The following is a 24,208-nucleotide window of genomic DNA, read 5'->3' on the forward strand; positions in this document are numbered from 1 at the left end:
TGTGGGAGAAGACGTGCTAATTAGGTGTATATTTATACATAACTACTAACAAGGTACATAAAGATGTACATGCTTAAATTGCAGTCCAATTATGGCAGCCAACATGCAGATAACTATTATATATGTGTGTATATGCAGGATGAATTGGAGATAATCAGCAGAGAGAAGGCACTTGGACCAAGGCAATCTGGGAAAGATTTCCTGTAAACTGTGGGATTTTAGTTGGAACTTGAAGGAGGCCAGGAGATGAAGGGGGAGCATTCCAGGGGTAGGGGATAGTCAGTGAAAATGCCCAGATGGAGTCCTTTGTGCCAACAGTAGTGAGGCCACCGTCATAGGATTGCTGATTATGAAGGGTGACAAAAGATGTAAGACTGGAAGGACTCTGAACAGGAGAAAGCATGTGATCCTGGAGGGGATAGGGAGTCACTGGAGTTTATTTAATGAAGGGGAACATGGTCAGTCCTAGGCTTGAGAACTACAACTTAATTGATAGGAAACACTTGAGGCTGGGAGACCAACCCATAAGCTATTGCAGTACAAGGTGTGGGGTAATGAGGGCCTGGATCAAAATGGTCAGAGGAGAGAAGGTGGTATAAAGGAGAGACATGATAAAGGTGCAATTGGCAGGATTTGGCAACAAATTAGATTGAGAGAGTTAGGAGTTGAGTATGACATCTGCTTGAGATTCTGGGTGACTTGGAGCAAAATGATGTGCTCAACAAAAGAGGTGTTCAGATAGATCCTAGGGATCTTATATGGAGGATACCTTCATTTTTGTAAATGAGGCCCATCCAGTTGAAATGATTAGCACTGGGGCAGAGTTCAGACTCAGGCCCTCCGGGGAACTGGCTTGAGAGCTGGATTTGGAATCGGAGGACCTCTGCTTTCATATGCTGTGTGACTAGGCAATTTACTTAACCTCTCTGGACCTCAGTTTCTACATCTGTAAAGTGAGAGAATTGGACCAGCTCAGTTCTTAATCTTTTCTTGTGCGTCATGGAGCCCTTTGTTAGTCTAAAGAATCCTGTGATGGTTCCCTCCTCACAATACTTTTTTAAGAAAACATAAAATCCGTGGAATTATGAAGGAAATCAATTCTGTCTAAATCTAGTTATCAAAATATATTTTTAATAAAGTCCATAATCACCAGGTTAAGAACCTTTGATGGCTTCTGAAATCATTAAGTCAACAAGCATTTGTTAATCACCTGTTGTGGCAAATAGGATATCACCCCCTTATTATCTACCTGTGCTCTACTCAAAGGGAATGTAAATTTTAATCTCTGAAACCTTTTATTTCCCTCTTAAAGGCCTGCTTTTATCCCAAATCACTCTGGCTTTCTTTGATTGGCCAACCATAAGTTCCAGGCCAAGCCCCACTTGGTCAGTGTTTGGGCCCTGATTGGCTCAGAATGACTGCCAATACCAATGGTATCTGTTTTGGCCAGAAACCCTCCCAGGTCTTTCCCTCCCAGGTCGATTATTATTATTATTATTATTACTATTTTTTGGATTAGGTAAAGAGACCATTCTTTGCCTCATTTCTAATTAAGCCTTACTCACTGAATGGGCTGTTGCCTCAGTCAAACTGAGACCTGTTAAGGACCTTAGCTTGAAATGGCCAAGGTCTTCCATTACATCCAGGGCAATCTCAAGTTCTCCTCATCCGTATCGGGCCACTGGACCAGTATAGTTCCAGAGGAGAAAGTAAGGCTGGTGACTGCACAGCCCACCCTCCATTAAGTCCAATTCACTTGCATGTCATTATTCTCTTCCAGATTGAAGGACAAACAATTGTGGCACTAGCACTGTGCTGAGTTCTTTTGATATAGACAAACCCAAAGTCCTTGCTTTCAAGGAGTTCACAGTCTACTGGGTTAGACAATAAGCAAACAACCATGTACAAATAAGATATATAGGGTTATTTGGAGATAATCAGTTGAGGGAAGTCACTAATATTAAGGGGGAAAGGGAAAGGCTTCCCAAAGAAGCCAGTTTAGCTAGAATTTAATGGGAGACTGAAAGGAGGAGGGGAGAGAATTCAGATTTGAAGGACAATCAGTGAAAATGCCTGAAGTGTGGAAAATGAGTGTCATATATGAGGAATAGCAAAGAGGTTAGTGTCATTGGATCCCAGAGCACATGGGGGTAGGAGGGAGTGAGAGGGTATAAGAAGACTAGAAAGGCAGGGGCCCAGGTAATGAAGGACTTTGAACATCAACCAAATAGAGGTTTTTCTATCTGAACCTGAACCAGACAGAAAACCTGCAATTTATTGAATAAGAGAGTGTGTAACATAGTCAGACTTGTGCTTTAGGTCCCTTCTGACTATAAATCTATGATTGTAAGTGACCATTTCAGCTCAGAATCTATGATCTTGTGATCCTTCCAGTATACCTCTCTGCTATTATCAGTTATTATGCTGTGTTGGGCTATAGAGATGTCCTCTGGCACTATTGAGAATTTGTATGACTGCTTACTGCTAAACTAAATTTCACAAAACTGCTCTGCTTTTAATTTTTGTGTTTTTTTAAAAAAATAGTTTTGGTGTCTGAGCCCTTTCTTACTAATATGCCTACACTTATTGTAGTAGAGTGAGAAACTTTAATAGCAGTAACAATATTTATGTTGTCCTTGAACTGTATTTTCTTTTTTGACTTAAGGTGCTTAGACTAGAAAGTAAGAGGATTCTGTGTAAAGGAAAGACCCTTTAGATCCATGGAGAGTTTATTTGGAGAGATTTGTAGCCATCATTTTGCCCTTTTAGAGGGCTTTCTCAGGTTCCTAGGTGAAAAGAGAGAGAGGGAGAGAGAGAGGGAGAGGGAGAGTGTGTGTGTGTGTGTGTGTGTGTGTGTGTGTGTGTGTGTGTGTGTACTGAATGCTTGAGGTTGCAAAGAGCAGAGTTGAATGGAATTAAACTGGTAAATTTTTTTTTCTTGTTTTGTTTTTTAATTATTTTTTAATGTTTAACAATCACTGCCATACAATTGAGATTTTATCCCCCCCACACCTGCCCCCCACTACCCCCCCTCCCTCCCCATGACTGCATACAATTCTGTATAGGTTCTACATATACTTTCCTATTGAGTACATTTTCACTATAGTCATGCTATGTAGTCAGACTAAAATAAATGAAAGAAATCATATAACAAATCAAAACATGATACACAAAAACATACACATACACAAACATGATCTGCTACATTTTGCGAATGACTTCCATATTTCTTTCTCTGAGTGTGGAAGGCATTTTGCCTTAGAGAACCACTATTGGGATTTTTTTTTAAACTGGTAAATTTTTGAGAAATGTATTTTAGAGTAGATTTGGATAGAAACAGACTTTCAGACTTTCAGAGCTGGAAGAGATCTTGAAAATTAACTTCTTTCCTTTCAGACTATTGTCCTGTATTTTTTTTTTTAATTTTCATAGCCAAACTTAGAAAAAATTGTCTAAAGGCTTCCTCAGTTTCTTCTCCTTAATTCTTATCCACTAGCAATGTGGTTTCTTGGATCGATGTGACAACCCTGCTCCCTACCCCCAACTCTATAGTAAGTGCTCTCTCCAAAATTAAAACTACTCAGAACTTACTACCTTTTCTCAGTCCTCCTGTTTTTGACACTGACTTCCCCCACATCCCTTTGTTTTTCTTTACCTACTGCCACTATTTTAATTTAGGCTCTTATCTCTTGTCTGAGCTACAGTTGCAGTAACCTCCTAATTGATACCTATTCTTTGAGGGTCTTGCCCCTCTCTTCCATTCTGTGTGGAGATGAAGGCCCACAGATCTGTTCAAAGACTCCCAGGTCATAGGATATTAGTGTCATAGATGTAGACACGTTGGCTCTAATCTAGTCCCTAATTTTACAGATGAGGGAACTGAGGCCTAGAAAGTTTAAGTGATTTGCTTAGTGTCATAGAATGTCAGTGTTAATCTCCTCTTGAACAAATAGAAATTAATCTGACATTTCTTGTGGTACACAATATGGCTTCTCTCTTTCTAGCCTTATCTGACACAACTTTTGTGATGAGTTCTGTGCTCCAACCAGCTGTGCTTTTGACACTTCCTTGACCTTGAGTTCCATCTCTTACCTCTGCATCTTCACCTGGAGTGCAATTCTTCCTCATCTCTGCCTCTCAACACCTGTGGCTTTCTTCAAGGATTGTCTGAGGTGCTGCATCTTACATCAAATTTTCTGTGATCTCCTTGAATACTTTCTGCCCATATACTTGTCCTGAGAAACCAGCCTCTAGTTCCAATTCTGCTGCTGTCTTTGTGACCTTGAGCATATCACTTTGCCTTTGTGGGTCTTTATTTTTTTAGCAATAACAAAAGCAAAAATAATATTTGTTAATGAGTGAGTAAATGGGGATTTTTTTTCTTGATCTGGGCACGTGAGTTGTGTTCAGTCTCAGGATTATAACTCCCTCCACTAAATGTGGGTCACTAACTCAACAACCACAGTAAACAGGCATTTATTAAGCACAAGGCACTATGCTTGGTGCAGCTGTGTGTTGTGACAATGAATCCGGGCTGGTACTCTTATCCACTGTACCCACCAAGAGAGAGGTGTGTGTGTATATGTATGTGTGTGTATCTGTGTGTGTGTGTTACAGTTGGAAATAATGTTCTTGATCTGGTAGGTGAGATAAAGAAAATGGTGTTTAAGGACTTTTTTTTTTTCCAGCATCAAGTATGGGATGAATTTGTAGTGTAGAAACCAATAAATATAATAATGTGGGACACAAGGGCCTGGTTTAAATTTTACATCTATATATTATAGTTCTTTAACTTTATAAATTTTTAGGGAGCATGAAGCTCGATTCTTAGATTTTTGTGTGGAATCTTTATTGTCAGGATGATAGGTATATCTGAGTGATCAATGCTAGTTTTTATCATCATAATCATCAAGTATTATGTAAGGCATAGGATGCCAGTATTGGTATTATTCCTCATTTGTGTGCTCTGAAATTTAAGTACTTTTAGTTTTTAAGGCAAAGATACATGGAGTCATTTGGGAGAAGTGAGATAGATTAAACAGAAACTTTATCCGTTTTTGGTCCCCATGGCCTCATCCAAGAAGCCTTTTCTAACATCATGGACCCTTTTGGTAGTCTAGAGAAGCCTATAGACCTTTCTCAAAAAATGTTTTTTAATGCATAAAATAAGATACATAGGATTACAAAGGAAATGGCTTATATTAAAATACAATTGTCAAAGTAATTTGTAGATTCCAGGTTTAGAATCCCTGCTCTAAGTACAGTAGCACCTCGATTTATGAATCTAACTCCTTCCGAGATTATGTTTGTCATGCGATTTGTTCCTATTGCAAATGAATTTTCCCATAGGAAATAAAGTCAGATGATCCCTACCACATCCCCAAAAATATTCATATAAAAATAATTATTTATAATTTTAAGTAAGTTTTTTGTCCCTAACGCACCTGAAATACAATAGCAATGATTATTACACAATATAAACTGAAAATAAAAGAAATTAACCTGCACTTACCATTGAGAAGAGTTGTGGCTGGTGTGAGGGAGACGAGAGGGAGGAGGAGGAGAAGAGTTATGGCTTGGAAAGAGACTCTCCTTCTGTGAGAACATCGGGGATTTCAAGTTAGGAGTATTCTCTCTTGTGCTACTTTCACTAAAAATAAGACTAATGCTACTGCCTTCACTTATTTTTCATTTTTTAGAGTTACTTTCATATTCCTATTTCATATTATTTCATATTCATATTTCATATTCATACTCATTGTTTTTTTCTTTACATTTGTTTCTGACTGAATCTAACAACATTTTTAAAAATTAATTTGTTTTCAGTTTTCAGTAATCACTTTCATAAGTTTTAAATTTTCTCTCCCTCCTTACTTCCTCCTCCCTGAGAGGGTATACAATCTTATATGGGTTCAAAAAAAGCCATTGCCCTAGTTGAGCATCATCCATTCTTGAGCCTTCAAGTCCAAACATGATGTTTGTACTGTGAATTTTTGTTCATCCTGCAAGACAAATTTTGTGAAAAATTTTTCTTTGTCCAGCGAAGCATATGTAAACCAGGTTACTCATAAACCAGCCTTCTACTGTATATTGTTTATCAAGTGCATAGCACTTTCCCTATTCCCCATTGTGTATTTGCATATTTGATGGCAACTTTTCTGACTTCTAATTCTGTTTTTAGTTTATACTTAATAGATTTATTTATGAAAAAATTAGTAATATGATTGGGTAAAAAACTTAGATTTTTAAAAAAAGTCACTTGTTATTTCATCTAATTGAGACCACTCATTTTATAAGTAAGGAAACTCAGTCTTAGAGAGGCAGAGAATCTGCTTAAATTGCACAGGGAGTAAGAAGTGGAACTGGAACTTAAACCCAGGTCTCTGATTCCATGTCCATTGATCTTTATACAGTACTATATTAGAAAGAAGTGTCTATATAGAGGAAGTGTGGTATAGTGGAGGGAACCTTGTTTTGGAGTAAATTGAGGGAAGAACTCTTTTAGCAGTTTTGTCCAAATGTCAACCATTATGATTTTCTAAAGTGTCTTAATTTTTCTTCAGACTTCAGATGCATTTTCATTGAAAGAAACTTTGTTCTGCAGATATAATTGAAAAACTGGTTTAATTTTGAAAACACTAGCACATCTTGTATTTTTAAGACTTACATTATCTTATTCACTGCAGATGTCATTTGTGAGACTGAGCCGCTTTGGTCCCCGTGTAAATGGACGAAAAGTACTGAAAGCTAAAAAGAAGAAAACTCCAGTGAGACAAGAATGGGATGTAAGTCTAGATGGGATGTTTTTACTTTATTTTGGAGGATTAGATGTGATTCCACAGCCTTGGCATTCATTGCATTGCTCGAATAGTGGTCAGTATCATTGGGATAGAGCATGCTGTTAAATGTAAACTATACCTGCTATACCAGCAGTTCCCTAAATCAGTGAAACCATAGATCTAACTGAAATAACAAATCAATCAAAAATCCCAAGAACATACTATATACATAGTCTCCTTTAAAATAGTAGCCTTAGGACTGTTTCTACATTTCTATAAGTTGTGATTCCTAACAACATTCTTAAAAGGCTTTTTTTTTTTTCTGAGGTTGTATCACATAATTTAATGGTAAGGTTCAATTTTAGAAACAGTCAAAAGTTGTTTGGTAACAAATCTGGTGAATGAGGTAGATATAAAATAATAATTTTATTTTTGGTTAGGAATGAGTTTTGAATACAAGTTAAACCAGTTTTCATGTAAAGGCAGATACAAAAGATGAATTCCAGTGATGTTCAAAACATTGACAGCATTATTGGAATAAATGGATAGCCTCCCAAGGTGACTATTTTGAAGTGAAATATATATAATTTTTTTGCATATATTTATTTTAATATTTCACGGCATAACAGTGTTATGGTATATGCTTGAGAAGGATATCTTTTAATATTGTCATGATTGTTATAGTTTGTACCTGTATGAAAGAATTCACATTTTACAATAGGATATCATTAGTTTTAAGCTAATGCATAAAAAAAGTTTACTCTCTGAATTTTGAAAAAGTTCTTAATTTAACATCAACTTTTTTTGTAGCTTTTTTCTCATAGAAATATACCCTCTGTTAATTCTGAGTAATAGTCATTCACACCTTTTTACTTCATGAAATTTGTTATATAGTATATTAAGCAACAGAGCTCAGTTTGAAAGGTCCATGTTGCTTTACTGTTTGTTTAAGGTAGTAAATGTTAATATCTTCTGAATGTGTATAGTCTTCTAGAACTACATTTCCCTAGGGTCTCATGCCATTGCAGTGGATTAATAAACAGGTTAAAATGATCACTTTTTCTAGAAAGCTACACAGATGCATCCTCAGGCCTACAGTTCTATGAAATACTATTTGAAAAATACTGATTTAGTTTAAATGAATTGATTTTAATAAAGCACTAGCCCATTTTACTCTTATTTTTATTCTGTTTTAAGCTTACTAAACAGGTTGGTATACTAAAACGGTCCGTGTTTAAAATGGGGAAAGCAAATGCTTAGTACAAAAAGAGGTTTCTTAACACACTAACTTATTGACGCACTTTAGAATTTTATATATTTCATGATTTTAAAAAATTACTTTGCAGAGTACCGTGAATGACTTAACAGTACATCGTGCAACTCCTGAAGACTTGGTAAGTTTAATACCAAAAGGGGCTTAGATTATTTATATGTAACATGTTTGGTTGAAGGGTTTTGGTTTTTAAACTAAATGATAATATAATGCCTGCTAGTTATTCATTATGTATTCCTTGAGATTTGCTTATGTCTATATAAAACAAGTCAGTTATTTTAAATACCCAGACTTGAGCCAAGAATCTCAAGTATCAGATGCAGATTTAAATTGGATTCAGAATCTTACTCTATCTAGCTCTATGTTGCCCTCCCCAATCTGGTCCCCTCCTTATTCTTCCAACTTTATTTCTCATAGAAATCCCTTATGTGGATCCTCTAAACTAAGTATATGGTCTGTTTATTCCACAGATGCATTCCTACCTCAAGGCCTCTGGTTCAGGTTATTCTTCCTGCCTGAAATGCACCCTTCCTTTCTAAGTCTTAACTCTTCCTTCCAAGTCCAACTCCAGTATTCCACTTTTGTAATGGGACTTGAGTAACTCACTGCTTTCAGTGATTATTCCCTCTGATCTTGTGTGAGTGACCCTTAGAGTCCAGAGAACTCATTTAATGCTTCGTATATATACCTTTATTATTATTTACACACGCACACATGCGCGCACACACATACACACACGCTATCTACCTAGAAGGATTCCAAAGTCTTTGAAGGCAGAGGCTGTCTCATTCATACCTCTCTGTATTCTGCTTACCATGGTGTTCTGCATACAGTAGGTGCTCATTTATTTTTTTTTCTAATTTTGATGGCACCTAATTGTTTATTCTTTATTCACATATCAAGAAATAATAGATAATCAAGAAACTTTATATGATTGCACATATATCTTCTTCACATGTGTAATTCTTCATGGTTAGTGTTGTGCCTTCCTTCTTTCTACCAAACCAATGAATTCTTGTAATTCATTTACTCAAAAACCTTGTATGTTTGCTCTCATTCCTGTGTCTGCCTGGGCATCTCTCTCAACATTTCCATGAGAAACCATAGTTCTATCAAGTACCTGTAATAAGAAAGCTGTCAAGTGGTTTAAAACATGGTATGTTCACCATTGGCAAAGATTTACTAGATCTTATAAATACTTTTATATAAACAAAGTATAGATTTGCTTCTCAAATTTTTACTTTTTTCAGATTGGAAGTTCAGAGGACCTGGTTCAAATCCTGCCTCTGATCCTTTCTACCTGTGTGATCTTAACCTCCCTGCAGCTGAAAATAAGAAGGTTGGACTAGATAGCCTTGGAGAATTCCTTCCAACTGTAGATCTGCTTCTGTGGTCTTTGCTTGCCCTGTTTTTGAAAATTCAGTGGACTGTTAGAAGTTTGTTGTGATTTTTCATTCTAAACTAAAGGAATCATTGAGTGTCTAGCACAGTGCTTCTGTCATTTAGCAGTCTGCTTTGCATATAGTAGATGCTTAATAAATGTTTGGTAATTTGAACTAAACCAGGAAGACAACTAATTGAAATGCTGTATTGTCCACATCGGAATTTTTTTTGTTCCTGCATATTCACAATTGCCTGAGACCAGAACCCTGTGAGTGATATAAAACCCCAGGGGCTGGGGGAAGAAAGAGAGGAGTAATAACTATGTTGAGTTCTGTAGGGGAAATACAGGGGGTTTGAATGAAGCTGGATTTGCCTTTATTGACAATGATACATTTTGTTATTTAGTTGCTCAGTTGCCCTACTCTTCATGACTATGAACCATACTGTCCATGGGGTTTTCTTGGCAAAGGCACTGGAGTGGTTTGCCATCTACTTTTCCAGTGGATTAAGGCAGAGCTTATGTGACTTGCCCAGAATCACACAACTAGTGTTTGAGGCTGGATTTGAACTGAGGTCTTTCTGACTAGGCCCAGCTCTATCCACTGAGTCACCCAGCTGCTTCCTGGTGAGAGTCATTGCCAGGGGGCTACAACACTCAGGGGCTGTTGCTTTGGAGGACCCATGAGAGGTGGACATGGAGATTAAATAAAGTAAGGTAGGAGGAAAGGTAAAGGGAGGGAGGGAGGAAGGACAAGTGAGAGACAGTGAGAGTGTACATGCAGGTACCCCTCCCGCTGCGGCCCAACCCAGAGCACATGTGATGAATGAGACCCCTTTGGGCCCCTGCCACATCTGAACCATCTGCCGAGGGAAAAGGCTGGCCTTCCCAGCTGTTCAGGAGATGGCTGCGGTGTACTCCCTCTGTGGAAATGAGCAAAGCCAGGTTAAAGGTTAGTGAGTGGGTAAATTAGCAGGACTGAGATGGCTGTCATCAATTTCAGGGACAAGTAGAGCAAGAGCCCAAACCAAGTTTGCAGATACTGAAGACAGGTGAGGTAGGACAGGAACTGTGGTTGATTGCCAGGTAAGTGGCTTAGAACAAAGTTCATCTAATTGCTGTGTTTATGGTTACAGGGGCTAGATGTGCCTTTTATGTATGAGTACCTATGCCCACACCTGTGTACTGTCCTTTTTCCTAGGGGAGCTTCCTGGGGCCCTTTGCTAGTTAGATCATGAAGGTCACTGGCATACTTTAAGGGATGGTCCTCTGGTCTGTGGCCTTCAGTATGCGAGGCAATAAAGCTGACTTTACCAAGGATTTGATTCGAGAACTTATACGCTCACACCGGGATAGCAGATAAGGGATGAGGACTTGTGGGGAAAAGCTGAGGTTTAGGTGAGTCTTTTATAATAGTAACTGATGGATTTGCAATGAAATGGGGGATGAGGAACTGAATGACTGCAGGACTTTATTGTTTATGTGATACCAAAGGAACCAGTAGAATGATACTCCAAGCTTTGTGGCTGCCAGAGCAAAGGTTCTGGGTAGATACCCAGATCTGGTCTTTTACTTAGAAGCGTTCCGTGGCATTCTGATGTGGTTGGCTATCTGCCTGGATGCCGACTTAGCTTTATCTAGAGAGACCAGCCTCTAGCGTACCTGGCTTAGAAGGTCATCCTTCCACCCTCATCCCAGCCCATTAAATTCCTGCCCATCCTTTAAAGCCTAATGAGCTTGGGGTCTTTTAGCTTTGGCAACAATTGTTTCTTGGAAGATTGTACCCAACTATTCATACTGTCAAAGGTCATTTCAAAATGTAATGGTAAATTTAGTAAGCCTATGGAATTAAAACATACACTGATAATATTGGGGAAGTCTTAGTTCCCAGACAAGTAAGCATGTCGTTCATCAAAAAAATTAGGTCTATAACTACTGTGAATTAGGAACTTAACTTTAGCAACTTCTCTTTGTAAATAGCATACCTCACAGTCAAGTCCGAAATGACAGAAGGGAGATGAACAGGTTAAAGTTGAGGGAGAAGAAACATATACTAAGAAACAGTATTGGGAACAGAGCTGGGGGTTGCAACTTGTAGTGAAAGTAATCCCTGGAAAGAGCAGTTAGAACAATAAAAAGACCTTTCTTGAGGTCATGTGTGAGGAACTTCGAAGTTTCTAGTTAGACAGAAAAAGCAAGATAGTTTTTGAGCTCAGGAATCAGAAAAAGAGAAGAGGAGGGTGTGTCTCCTGCACTTTGCAAACCAGAGAGAGAGAAAAAAATTCCCAAACACAAATCTCTTTCTTCACGAAACAAGAAGCACTAGGAAGAGATATGGAAAAAAACCTGCTTCTACTTTTTATTATGTGTAAATATTTTTCTCCAACCTGCAAAATAAATAGATACGAATACCTCTTTCACATTGTAAGGATGCATATAGAACTATTCTAGCATATTGTTCTGTTTAAATCCATGTTTCTTCTCTGTATACAAGCCAGTAGTTGCACAAAAGATTGGAGGACATTTCTTTAATGAATTTGCTGAAGGGTGGGGGGCGGGGGAAGGTGGGAAGAGAGGAAAGAAAACCTTTGGGGATCTTTTGTAGATTGTTTTGCCAAGTGTCTGTGTGACCTTGGGCAAGTCACTTAATCTTTTAGAGCTTTAATCTCCTTATTGTAAAATGAGGGGGTTGGACTAAAAGATCCCTAAGATCCCTTAGAGCTCTAAATATATGATCCTGGGATTCTAAATTTTAATCTTTGGATTGCAAACTGACTTTACATAGTTTTTCTGCGCCTAGTTTAATTCTGTTTTAATCCTTGCTAAAAATTAAGTTCAGAATGATCAATTTCTGTAATTTTCTTTGGGTATAAGTTAAGTCCTGTTGTCATCCAGCTGGAGGCGTCTCTTTTTGAGAGAGAAAACTCATGACATCTTCAGAAAAGTCCTGCTACCACCTTCATGAGACTACTTCTGCAATCCTTCCCATTGATACTATATATCCACATGGAACAGATTCAGTACTCAGACTGGCACACAAAACCAGTATGTGTTTTATAAACACTCCATTAAACAGACTGCTACAACTGTGGACCATCCAGGCAGGATCCCTTGCTCCTGGGGAGTATAATCAGATTTGAAATTGGATCCTGAGTATACAAGTTCTCCTGTAGCTGTTTACAGTGAAATATTTGATGTCCACTCATGGCTGAGTGACTGTGAAATTCTTGACTTGTAGGAAGGCTTGTGGTGGTTGACTCTCTCTAAGCCTTCTAGAATTCAGTTTCCCGAACAGAGCCTTTGTTCATCGGTTTGTAGCCTGTGTCCGTCTGCACATTCCCGTGTGACTCATCTGTCTATTCCTATGAACTTATCTTAATAAGTTCTTTAAAGTTATGAAGAATTGGGATGAAGACCAGAACTCACTGGATATAGTGATGGCACCTTTTCGGATGGTCTGAAAATATTCCTGGCTCCGAAGTCTGTTTGCATGAAGACTGACTGCTTAGACCCCTTGAAATAGTGTCACTGGACTTCAAAAGCTGGCTGACCAACAGTTCTTTCTCCAGTTGTTTTTTACCTAAGAATAAGTTCTATGAGTAGTGTATGACTAAAGTAGGGTGGATTGTGGGCCAGGAAGACTCCTGCTAATTAAATGTATTTGCTTTTTCCACAAAAGTTTGGTGCAGAGATTCTATGAGTGACTCAGGAATGAAATTCTTGTTTTTGGAATGAGATTTCAGCTGCTTATGGCCACAAGAACAATTTTTACCTAAGTTCATGATGATTACCTAGGTTTGTGTGGTTGGCAGGTGATAAAGGGGGCATCAGAATGAGGAACCTGTAGTGAAACAATGCTAGTTATCTTACAATTCCTTTCAGGGAGTTACTGTTGAATCTTCATGTTGTTTGTCCTTCCCTCCCTTAGAATAGCATCCATTTTCTGTGCACTTGTTTCTTCTTCTGATGTGCCTGAAGAATTCCATTTCTTCTCTATTGAAATAACAGTTCTAGTTTTGTATAAAGTTGATTGTGAAAGGTACCCCATGTAAACTAGCTAAATGTGGTGTATGTATTCCAATAGTAAATCAAAGTATTGCCTGAATTTAACACTCCCAAGTAAGTCAACAGGTTTTACAAAATAGAATTCGTAAAACACTGGGATGTGATTGGGGCATTTCAGAACCCAAAAAGTACGAAAGTGTATTTAGAAGTCAGGAAACCAGAGGTAACCTGGTAGGGCTAACCAGCTCAACCAGCCAGGTTCCCTTAGAGAACTCGGCCAGGAATGAGACACTTTTGCATATGGACTCTGCTGAGTATCCTTGATATTTCCTAACATTCAGGGCTCTCTTACCTTTGATTGAATAGCTTGCTGAATAACGTTGAAGTTTATACTTGTATGAACAGAGGCATTCTAGTATGTAAAAGTGTTCAATAGATGTCAAGCTTCTACTATCTGTGTGGATTCCAGCACAGTGGAATGCTGGAAGTTTGTTGATAGATAGAGTAAATGGACTTAACCTGTTAGGGGATTGCAGGGGAGGGTTATGATAGTCTCTATTCATTATTGATAGAACCAGCTAGATCCTCAAAGGATTGATTCAGGGGCATGACATAGGACGCAGGAGTACTGGTAAAATCAGTGACAACCCCTTTTATTGCTAGGGTTTTTGGGTACTCCATTTGGGTGTATCACTGTGGAGAGTGTTACCACAGTGTTGTCAGACATTTGAAATGAACAGTGAAGACTCCCAACATAAGGCAATTTTCCATCATCTAGGGAATGGCTCAACAGCTTATTTGCTTAGTAAAACAAGGGAAAACAAACTTGATGTTGGCATGGTCAATGAGGAAAATCCCAGGGTCTTTATTCTAGGAAAGGTTGAGTAGGGGCTAGAAGGTTAATAGGTCACTGGTGGGTTTATAATTTTTCTGATTAAATTTTCTTTATTGAGGGTAATATTATTCACCTGATGCTTGTCTATTTTAGTTTGCAACTCCATGAGGGAAACCACCAGATCCTCCTGTTTGGTTAAGGGAATAAAGCAATATGTTCTTACCAAGTCCAGCCCCATGCTCTTTGGGTGATTGACTTGAGTTCTTCTGTCTGTCAGCTGTGGCCAGGACAAATTTGGGACTGAGGCAGGATCTGTATGCTGAAGATCCTGTGATGGGGAAGGGGCATTTTCTGGGAGATGTTTTCTTGAGTTATTCTGAGTCAGCAGTGATGGAGGATAGCAGTTATGGATGGTCCGGGAGCCACATGTTTGATGTTGCAAATGCAAGTGGAGGAAAAAAAAAAAACTCTTGAGCTAACATGAGTTGGCAGGGCCTTAAGGTGATAGTGGATAGCTGGGACAAGAACTGTGGCTGGTTGTCAGGTAAGCAGATTAGAATGCTGTTAGTCCTAGGAGATGCACTAATTGTTCTGCTCATTCAGTGACTTGTTACAGCTTTCATGTGGATGCTGGCAGGATTGTGATGGACTAGCTAGCTGGCTGAGCCCATGTTCATTTGTAACAGAAATTTTTTTCATCCGTATTAGGTACGTCGTCATGAACTACACAAATCAAAGAATAGAGCACTTGCCCATTGGGAACTTCAAGAGAAAGCTTTGAAGAGAAAATGGAAGAAGCAGAAACAGGATGCTCCTGATCTTCTTGGAAAAAGGAGATTGGCTATCATGAAGGAGGTAATGCTTAAAACCGTGTTCATGTTTAGGATTTCTGATTAGAAAAAGGATTATACAAGTGATTTTTTCTTTTTTGCTTCCTTACAGTTGATTTTGAATTAGCAGAGTCTTGTTGCTCAGTAATTGTTACATGTAAATACTTACTTTTAGCTTACCAAATCAGTGGTAGAAGGAAATTGTGTATAATCTCAATTCTGATAGTGTTTTATATCAAGTTAAAATTGAATTCTTGCCCAACTGGTTAGTAAGCCGTTTGCCTCTACTCTAACCATTTACTAGAAGTAAGGTATTTACATCAAGGATTGGATATTGTTTTGGAATGGACTCATAGGATGGAATGAGGGAAACGGAGAAGGACTAGAGTTGTGTATCTTATCTTCATTTGTCAGTGTCTTTCTGCAGTTTGGAAATTTGTTCCTCCCTTATTCAGGGTGCTTTTTACAGTGTTAATATTTAGGTCATCAGGTAGAGTATGTAGGCAAGTGACTTTTCAAGTCTGCTTAAAGTCTGTTATATCTGTCTTTTGAGGAGTTAAAAGTTATTTTCATTCTTTTTTCATTTTCTCAGTGGAAATTAGGTGTCAGTTTTATATCTCATCAGGACATATTTCCTTGAACATAAAATAAGGATTGGATTTGTGAGTAGATCTTATCACTGGAGATTTTTGTCTGACTTTTGACAGACGTTTATATTTTCATAAGATGATTGATTCAAGAACTGAAAAGACATTAGAAGAATATATGTTACAATTCCTTCATTTTACAGGTGAAGCAGCTGAGGCTCCAAGAGGTCATGTGATGTGTCAAAGGTCACAGGTGTCATGGTAGCTTTCCTGCTTCTGTATTCATGATCTCTGAGAATTCAGTACATCTATGTACTTCAAACTGTACCAGATGCTTAAATCATGATTCACTGCTTGATTTGAGGCCTACCAGGGGAGAGGCAGTGTATACCTGAAGCCTAAGTAAACTTTGTTTCTGTTTTTAGGAACCTGTATAACATTGAATACCACCCCCAAACACACATAGGTATCCTCTTATTTTTTTCTTCCCTTTGTTCCTTTAAGCTTAGCCTCCATTATGGGTCAGATTCCTTTCCAAAAAGATATTTTTTCCCTAATATTATACTTCCCTATAGATAGACAGAGAAGTCAGTAAGAATATGCTGCTGATCTGTTGCCTCATTTAATATAGTTCCCATTGAAAATCCAAGTGTGTGCCCAAAAGAACCTAAGGTCTGTGTAATCCTGTTCCTCTTCTAAGACTTTTTCCTTGATATATAAAAAGGTGACATATTTGTTACCTAGTGATCCTTATCCTGTTCTTATTCTGTTACATTTTATTCTTTCAGTTTAGTAAAAACAGATCCTCATCTTTTTCCTCCTTTCTGGTGATCTCATCAGCTTTCAGAGGTTCAGTTACCATCTCTGTGCAGATGATTCCTAGATCTATATATTCAGCCCTACTTGCTCTCCTGAGTTCTAGTCCCTCCCTCATCACCAGATTCCTTTTGGACATCTCAAATCAGATGTCCCACATGCATTTCAAACTTGTTCTATACAAAATAGAACTAGTCATCTTTCTCCTCCCACCTTCCTCTCAGTCACCTGGGTTTGCAACTTTGATGTCATCAGCATCATTAATTTTCACCCCACATGCATGCTCTGCCGCCAGATCTTGTGGCTTCTATCTTTACAACATCTCATATATGTCCCTTTCCCTCTAATCATATAGTGAGAACCTTAGATTAGGCCCTTGTCACCTCTCATGTGGATTGTCATAATAGTCTTGCCTCAAATTTCCCTATTCTATTTCCTCCTTTACTCAGTGGACAAAGTGATTTTTTTTTTTAAGCATAGGCTATCAGAGGTGGGGCCCCTGAGGCCTTGAGGCCACATATGACCTTCTAGGTCCTTGGGTGCAGGCCTTTTGACTGAGTGCCAAGTTTTACAGAACAAATCCCTTATATTAATGGGATTTGTTCCGTGAAGTTTGAATTGCAGATTCCCCTTGCCTGGTATGTCATCCCACTGGTCACTGAACCTCAGTGACTCCCCTTACCTCTAGGATCAAATATAAATTTTTCTTTGTAATTTTCTTTAGACTTTTACAGTTTCCAACACCTAACTCTCTGCATATATTCTATAATCTAGCCATGCTAGCCTGCTTGCTGTCCTTCCTGCATGACACTCTGCTGTGTCTTTGTTCCTTTCTGTGTTGCCTCTAGAAGAAAAGACAGACTTAGAACTCTGGTCAGTTAAAGCCTTTCACAGTATAGTTGTAGCCTACTTTCCAGATTTATTTTACATTTCTTCACTTTATACATTTGTTTGTACATACAATGTACTTACTGGCCTATGACTGTTCTTTTTAAACTCAGTCTCTCCATCACTGCCTCTGGTCCTTTGCATAGGATGCCTCCTACCCATGAATACTCTTCCCTTCTCACCTTTTAACTTCTTTGGCTTCCTTCAGGACTCAGCCTAAATCTTTTTCCGTCTTTTCTAGTCCCTGCAGCTTCTAGTGCTTTCATCAGTGAAATCTTCCATCTACTCTGTATCTTGGTTATACCTGTATTTTAGGAATATCCCTTTGGTGGTTGGGAATGGAAGATATATTGAAGGAGGGAGAGACTTGAGGCCAAAAGACCAATAGAAGGCTATTGCTGTCAGTAAAGCAGGAGAATAGGTCTTCTACTGAGAGAGTGTGAAGGAAGTAACATAGCATAGGCTTGAAGAGAAAAGGACAAGTTTGGAATAGTTGCTGTAGGGAGCTTGATGGAGAATTAATTAGGGGAGGATAAAAAGAGTGTTTTGCTGCAGTAGGGACTCAGTTGAGATTTTTTTGAACTAGACCTATGATTTCACTGGTTAGAGCATTCCCAATGAGGAAACTCCCTTCATCAATGTAGATTAGTGTCTCCTTTGCAACTTACAGTCCTGGAGAGTTGCCAGCTGAGATTAGATAACCTAAATTCATAATGAAATCAGCATGTTTGTGTAACTTCTTAACACTGATCTTGATAGGGAATACTGATGTTTATGAATAGGAGTAGAAGCAGTTGGGGGGGATCACCAGGTTTGGATTTTGGCATTTTGGATTGGAAGGCCTGAATAAAATAGGGAACCAGGAGTGTTAGGGCTGGGGTAAATAAGGTGAGGATGAGGAAATAGTAGTAGAGGACAAAGGTTTTTGATTTGGCCGTCTCCGACTGAATTACTAGGATTAAGAATTGAGAAGGGGGTTGTTTATGAGCATTGGTATGGGGAAATATGGAACAAAGGAGATTTAAAGGAGCATCTGAGTTAATAACCACCTGGTGATTGAGACCCAAGGATCTTGACTCAACTTACATTTAGCATCACTTTCTTTGTCTTTTCCCAAGATGGTGGGAAGTGATTAAAGCAAAGTCAGAATATACCTAAATAAGGGTGTTCTTGATGAATGAAGGAGAAAGGACTAGAAAAGCTTTCATGAATGGTATTATTTAGTAGACCACATCTCTGTGGTCAGAGAATTAGCTGAAAGATCCTACTATTTACGGTTTGTTGGTCTTGAGAAAGTATTTGATTAGGTAGAAAAAGTTATTGCATAAGATTTTCTTCCAAAGTAATGTCACCCATTCAGTTTGAATCATGCAAGATTTCTTGAAAGATGAAACAATGAAAAACTTCAACAACCTCTGGCTAATGTTCAAGTGAGACATAAAATATAGAGGTGTATATTTGCTATCATCATGGAAGATGTTCATCGCAGAATTCAAATTGGAGAGGAATTCCTTTTAGGTAGTCAGGTCCTTCAGTGTTCCCTTTTGTTAATTACATCATCTTCAAGCCCTGGAACATTTTAAAACCTCCTCAGTGAGAACTGTAAAAAATCAGAAGAGTTTTTCCTAACTATACACACAAGAAAAAATGTAAGTGAATGGATACTACTTGTCATTCAGACCATAGTATGCATTTGGATAGACATCCCATGGAACCAGTTCATCAGTACATGTATATTGGACAGGCACTTTGAATGGATAGAGAACTTTGTCTCTCAGAAGTGTCTTGGGCGAGGAGAACTGTCCAGAGGAGAGGTGTCCTTTAAGAATTTGGACAGTGCTTCCAGTAATCCTGAGTTACTTCCTGAAACCAAGGCTCATCATTTTTCTTCCAGTCATGCTAAATGACTGAATCACAGAGTACCCATTCTTTGCAGAATGACATTTTGGGGTTACTCAAAGAGCAGTGGAGAGTGATAAAGTGGTTTGAACCTGTTACTAATCAAGAATTACACAGGAGCAGCTATGTACAGGATGTCTTCAGTGGAGCCTGATTCTGTAGGCTGGCTACCTTCTCAGTCTTCTTCTTGTAACTGAGCACATACTACACCATATAGAAGAATTTTGTCTGAAGACTGCACAGAAGGTACTCCTAGATCCAGACAATCTCACTGCTATTTACCTGGGTCTTTTGAAAAATCTGTAGCTGAAGAGCTATTTTACTTTATTCAGCACTTTTTCCTATGGAGATTTTATCTATTCCTTTCTAAAATGTACCACTTTCCTTCATAATGTCTGGAACCAGTTAAGCAAAACCCAACAGCACCACACTCCTTTTTTTTTCCATTCCGTATGTTCTAGGCCTGTAAGTTCCGGAAGGCACAGCTTTCTTTTCCCTGTTTCCTTAATTTTCTAACCCTTTTTCATATTAGGACTCTCCCAACATATTAAGGCATTTACTCCCAAACCAACCTGACCACAACACAGGACTGAGATTTACAGTCCTTTTCAAGTGATCAGGTTAATTTCTTGTGCCCTAATACCCTCACAATGAATATAGATATAGAAATTCTAAGTCTGTTACAATGTCTGTGCTGAGGTACTGAAAAAGGAAACTTGAACTAGGTAAGGAAATAGCCTATAGCAGATCTCTTTGAGGGGGATCCTATAGAAGTTAGGACTGGTGAGGATGAAGTAATCTCAGGAAAAAGTGAGGTATGGTTTATTACATTTACTATCTGCATGACTTTAGATAGGTCACTTAACCTACCTGAGTTTTTGTTCCCTCCTCTATAAAATGAGTAGGTCTGGCTTCTAAGACCGTGATTTCACAGCCCTTTCTAGCAGTCGGGTGGAGAAGCCTGTGATCTTGAGACCACACGTGGCCTTCTAGGTCCTTGGGTGCAGCCTTTCAACTGAGTCTGGGTTTTACAGGACAAATCCTTTTATTAAGGGGACTTGTTCTGTGAAGTTTGGATCCAGTCATACGGCAGCACTTGAGGTTCTAGAGGGCCACATGTGGCCTCGAGACCCCAGGTTCCCTACCCCTGCTAGATATATGGTCTTGTGACCATATGATCTCCTAGCTGCTCCTTCTGTTTCTACGAGTATCTCATATAGTGTCTGGATGTGAAAATGGGAATTGGAAGAAGAATCTGGATGAACAAGATATGTGGGTTTTCTTACTCATCCAGAGGAATGAGGAAACTCCCAGCCAGCTACTTTACCTATTCCCATTAGCTCACTATACTTATTCATTTTCTTAATTATTTATTAAGTAGCAACTGTTGAAGGAAATATAAAAGTTAATTAAAATAATTGAATTCATAGGGTTTACAAGAGAGTGTAGGGATTCAACACAGATGATACATTAGTCATAAAACAACTATACAGTAATCTTAATGTAAAATGCAGGATAAAAGTATAAGTACAATGCAGTATAAAAAGCCCTAAGGATTGAAAGATATTTTCTTTTTGGGTCATGGGAAGAAAATCAAGAAGGGCTTCTTGGAGGAGCTAGCATTTGTTCTGGATTTGAAAGGGGAGAGTAGGATTTCAGTAAGTCAAATCAGTGGGCAGTAAGGAATTGTGTGAGTGAAGGCTTAGAGGCTTTGGACATGGGAGAAGTGATTTAAAGATTGTAGCATTCTCAGAATGAGGGCAATAATTCTTCAGGACATAAGAAGTGGATGTCAGCATTGAAAAGCATCTAATGGTGAGGAAAGTTATGAGGATGAAAAATGGAAGTGATAGGATATTCCATAGAATATTCTTTCAGATTCCCTGGCCCTCTAGAGAGAAATAGGAGTCATGGGGCTAAAGTAGCTAGATAAACATTAGGAATGTTTTGCTTCTCATATCACTTCTTTAAGACACTGGGTCTACTGGTCATACTTCGGAACAGTGAGTCTGGAATATTTTATGAAAACAGGACAAGAACTAGATGGACTATGCTTTGGGATGGGTAATAGATTCTTATTTATGTTAACATAAGAACAAATGAAATGCTATATGAAATATATTTCCGTGGGTTCCCTCAGCCCCAATTTATTTTGTGTCTCATTGTGGTATCAGGCATGTTTTTTTGGCAGAGCACGATTAAGTGGTCACTCCCTATTTTATCAACCCCAGATGATTTTATAACTTTTGCAATGTTTTGCCTTGCTGCTCTCCAAAAAAAAGATTCAACCAGTCATATGGTTGACTGAGAGTTCTCTCATGTAGTAACATCCCCATCTGCTGGAATAACGGGATATTGCCACTAAGACTTAAAAAATCTAATGCTATCTTTGGTTTTACAGAAGTCTCTTACTCTTCCTATCATATTGTTCCTTCTACCCACGCTGAGAGAGTTGTCCTTTATCACAGAGAATTGTTAAAAAGAGGAAGAAAATAAAGTTCAATAAAACTAAGCATCATATAGAAAAAGGCTGACATTGTATGCAGAGCTCCAGAGAAATAGGCAGGTGGCTTCTCGTGTCTTTGGGTCCTAGTTTGGTCTCTTCACTTCACAGCATTCCATTTCTGTTTTTTTGTTCTTTCTGTTTAGGTTGTTTGTCATTGTATTGTTTGCCCTGTTGCTTTTCAAAAACATTCAACCAGTTGTGTTGTGTTTTCCTGGTTTTTCTTACTTTACTTTGGGGAGCATGTTATTATAAATATTTCTAGGCTTCTCTATATTCATTATAGCATAGTAATATTATATTACATTCTTGCAGCACAATAATATTCCATTATGTTAATCTACAGTTTATTCAGACATTCCCCAATCAGTGAGTATCAAGTGTATGTCCAGTTCTTTGTTGCCACTGAAGTATTGATGTTAATTTTTTGGTGTATATGAGTGCTTCCTTTTTGCCATTGACCTTCTTGGGATATATTTCTAGCAGTGGAATCTCTCCTGATATTTTAGTCTTTCTTTTTACATCATTTTAAGTTGCATTACAAAATGTTTATGTTACTGGTACAAATACATGTGATTTGTAGTTTGCTGCTAATTTACTAATTTATTACACCAGAAATTCATTATTATGCCTGTGTTTCTGCGTTCCCTCTACCATTTGACTATTCCTGTCTTTTGTCACCTTTGCTAATTTACTGGATATGAAGTGAATTTATTTTGTTAGTGATTTGCCACCAAAGAGTTCTAAAGGCAGGTGTTGTCATTCTTTGGGTAACCTCTGGCATAGACATTAACTGAGAAAAACAATTGGAATTTTGTTTTGAGAACAGAAAAGGATGAAATTGAGAAATGCTTTAAAATTGGCTTTCCTGGGTAGAGAAGGTGAAGGTGCCAACCTTCCTTTTCCTAGAAGAGTGGGACTACATCTTTTCTCTCTAGACAGAGCAGCATAAGAACATAACACCCATAGTGCTAACAGTGATTTGAAGGTGGTGGTAACATCTTCCGGGATATAGTAATTCATATGATTTTAGTTTTCTAATCACGCTAAATTCGCTTACTGCTTTGCTTAAACTTAAATTTAAATGTAACTGGTAGCACCTCATTTATCTGATTTTGTTGGATAACAGAATGTTTCATATAAATGAACTTCCCAAGTTACTGATTTTTTCTGCAAAAACTTCATTTATTTTGATGGAAAATTTTCTAAAATGTGTGCTGTACTTAAATCAAGGACAGTCAACATAATTTAATCATTTCCTAGCAACTCAGGGTCATCAGTATCAATACCATTTCTTATACTTTGAAAATCTATGCTTTCATCGGTACAGATAGACCTTTTAGCAATGCAGGCCACAACACAGACATCTTCACTGTTCTTATCCTGTGAGATTCTTGTTTGTGTTTTTCAGTAAATCACCACTGAGGATCTGATCAATTGGAGCTGTCTTCTTGTTTCTTTAATTTCATTGGGTTACCATTGTTCTGGCTGCCCCTCTTTTGTTTCTTAATCTCACAACATGATTGGTTCATATAGCCATAGATGTTCTTGATAATATTATTTATGCCACTTGTTGCATAAGAGCGTAGCATAAACAAGATGATGAACTTAAATCTACAAGTCTTGTGTTTGAATCTTATCCTCACTTTGCCAAGTTACTTAATTGCGGTTCACCTTAGTTTCTTCCTCTGTAAAATAGGGATAATAATCAAACTTACTTTGCAGGATTGCTATAAGGAACAAAAAAGCAAACAGATGTAAAGTGCTTTGCAAACCTTAGATCACTATATTAACTACCGTTATTATCATCATCTCATTCTTCTTTGAGGTTCAGATAGAAATGATTGTGAGATAAGTCACTATTCTGCTATTTTTAAAAAAATTTAATTTCTATAATTCTCCAATTATACAACAAAAGAAAAATACTCTTTCCAAATGCACAGTAAAATGGAAAAAAAGTTGATAATCTCTACGTATTATCTGGCTTTTTTTAACGTGTATAATAGATTTGGCATATTATTTTCAAAGCTGATTGTTTTTTTCTGAACTTCCTTGTGTTTTCTTTTTTCATTTAAAAAAATGCTTAAAAGACCCTCTTTTTTTTCCTTTGGGGCAACATTATTGCTTCTTTTCCCATCTCTGAAGTCCTCACCTCCTATTAAAAAAAAGAAATAAAATTCTTGTAAGCAATAACTATATTCACCCAAAACCAATACATGCATTGGTCATCTCAGAAAATTGCAAACATCTTTCTTCATTTGAGACTATTACCCCTCTGTCAGCGGCTGGGTATCTTGTGTCATCATTGGTACCTTGAAGTCACTTTAATTGCTCACAGCATCAATCAAAACTCTGAAGTATTTCAAAATTGTTTTTCTTTGCAGTGTTGTTGTTATTGCACAAATTATTCAC

The 24,208-nt window shown here is 37.9% G+C and overlaps 1 protein-coding gene across 2 annotated transcripts in view; it reads left to right on the top strand.

The window, feature by feature from the left end:
• SPICE1 (spindle and centriole associated protein 1) overlaps positions 1 to 24,208 on the top strand; it is a 72,622-nt gene that overhangs the window by 881 nt on the left and 47,533 nt on the right. Inside the window, exons 2-4 of one of the 2 annotated variants that reach the window (XM_072613984.1) lie at positions 6,687 to 6,785; positions 8,126 to 8,173; positions 14,982 to 15,128. In XM_072613984.1, the coding sequence (XP_072470085.1) occupies positions 6,687 to 6,785; positions 8,126 to 8,173; positions 14,982 to 15,128 (294 nt within the window). The remainder of the gene's footprint in view (positions 1 to 6,686; positions 6,786 to 8,125; positions 8,174 to 14,981; positions 15,129 to 24,208) is intronic. The other variant, XM_072613985.1, reaches the window with a different exon arrangement.

This window comes from Notamacropus eugenii, chromosome 5 (genome assembly GCF_028372415.1).
Source record: "Notamacropus eugenii isolate mMacEug1 chromosome 5, mMacEug1.pri_v2, whole genome shotgun sequence".
Classification (NCBI taxonomy): domain Eukaryota; kingdom Metazoa; phylum Chordata; class Mammalia; order Diprotodontia; family Macropodidae; genus Notamacropus; species Notamacropus eugenii.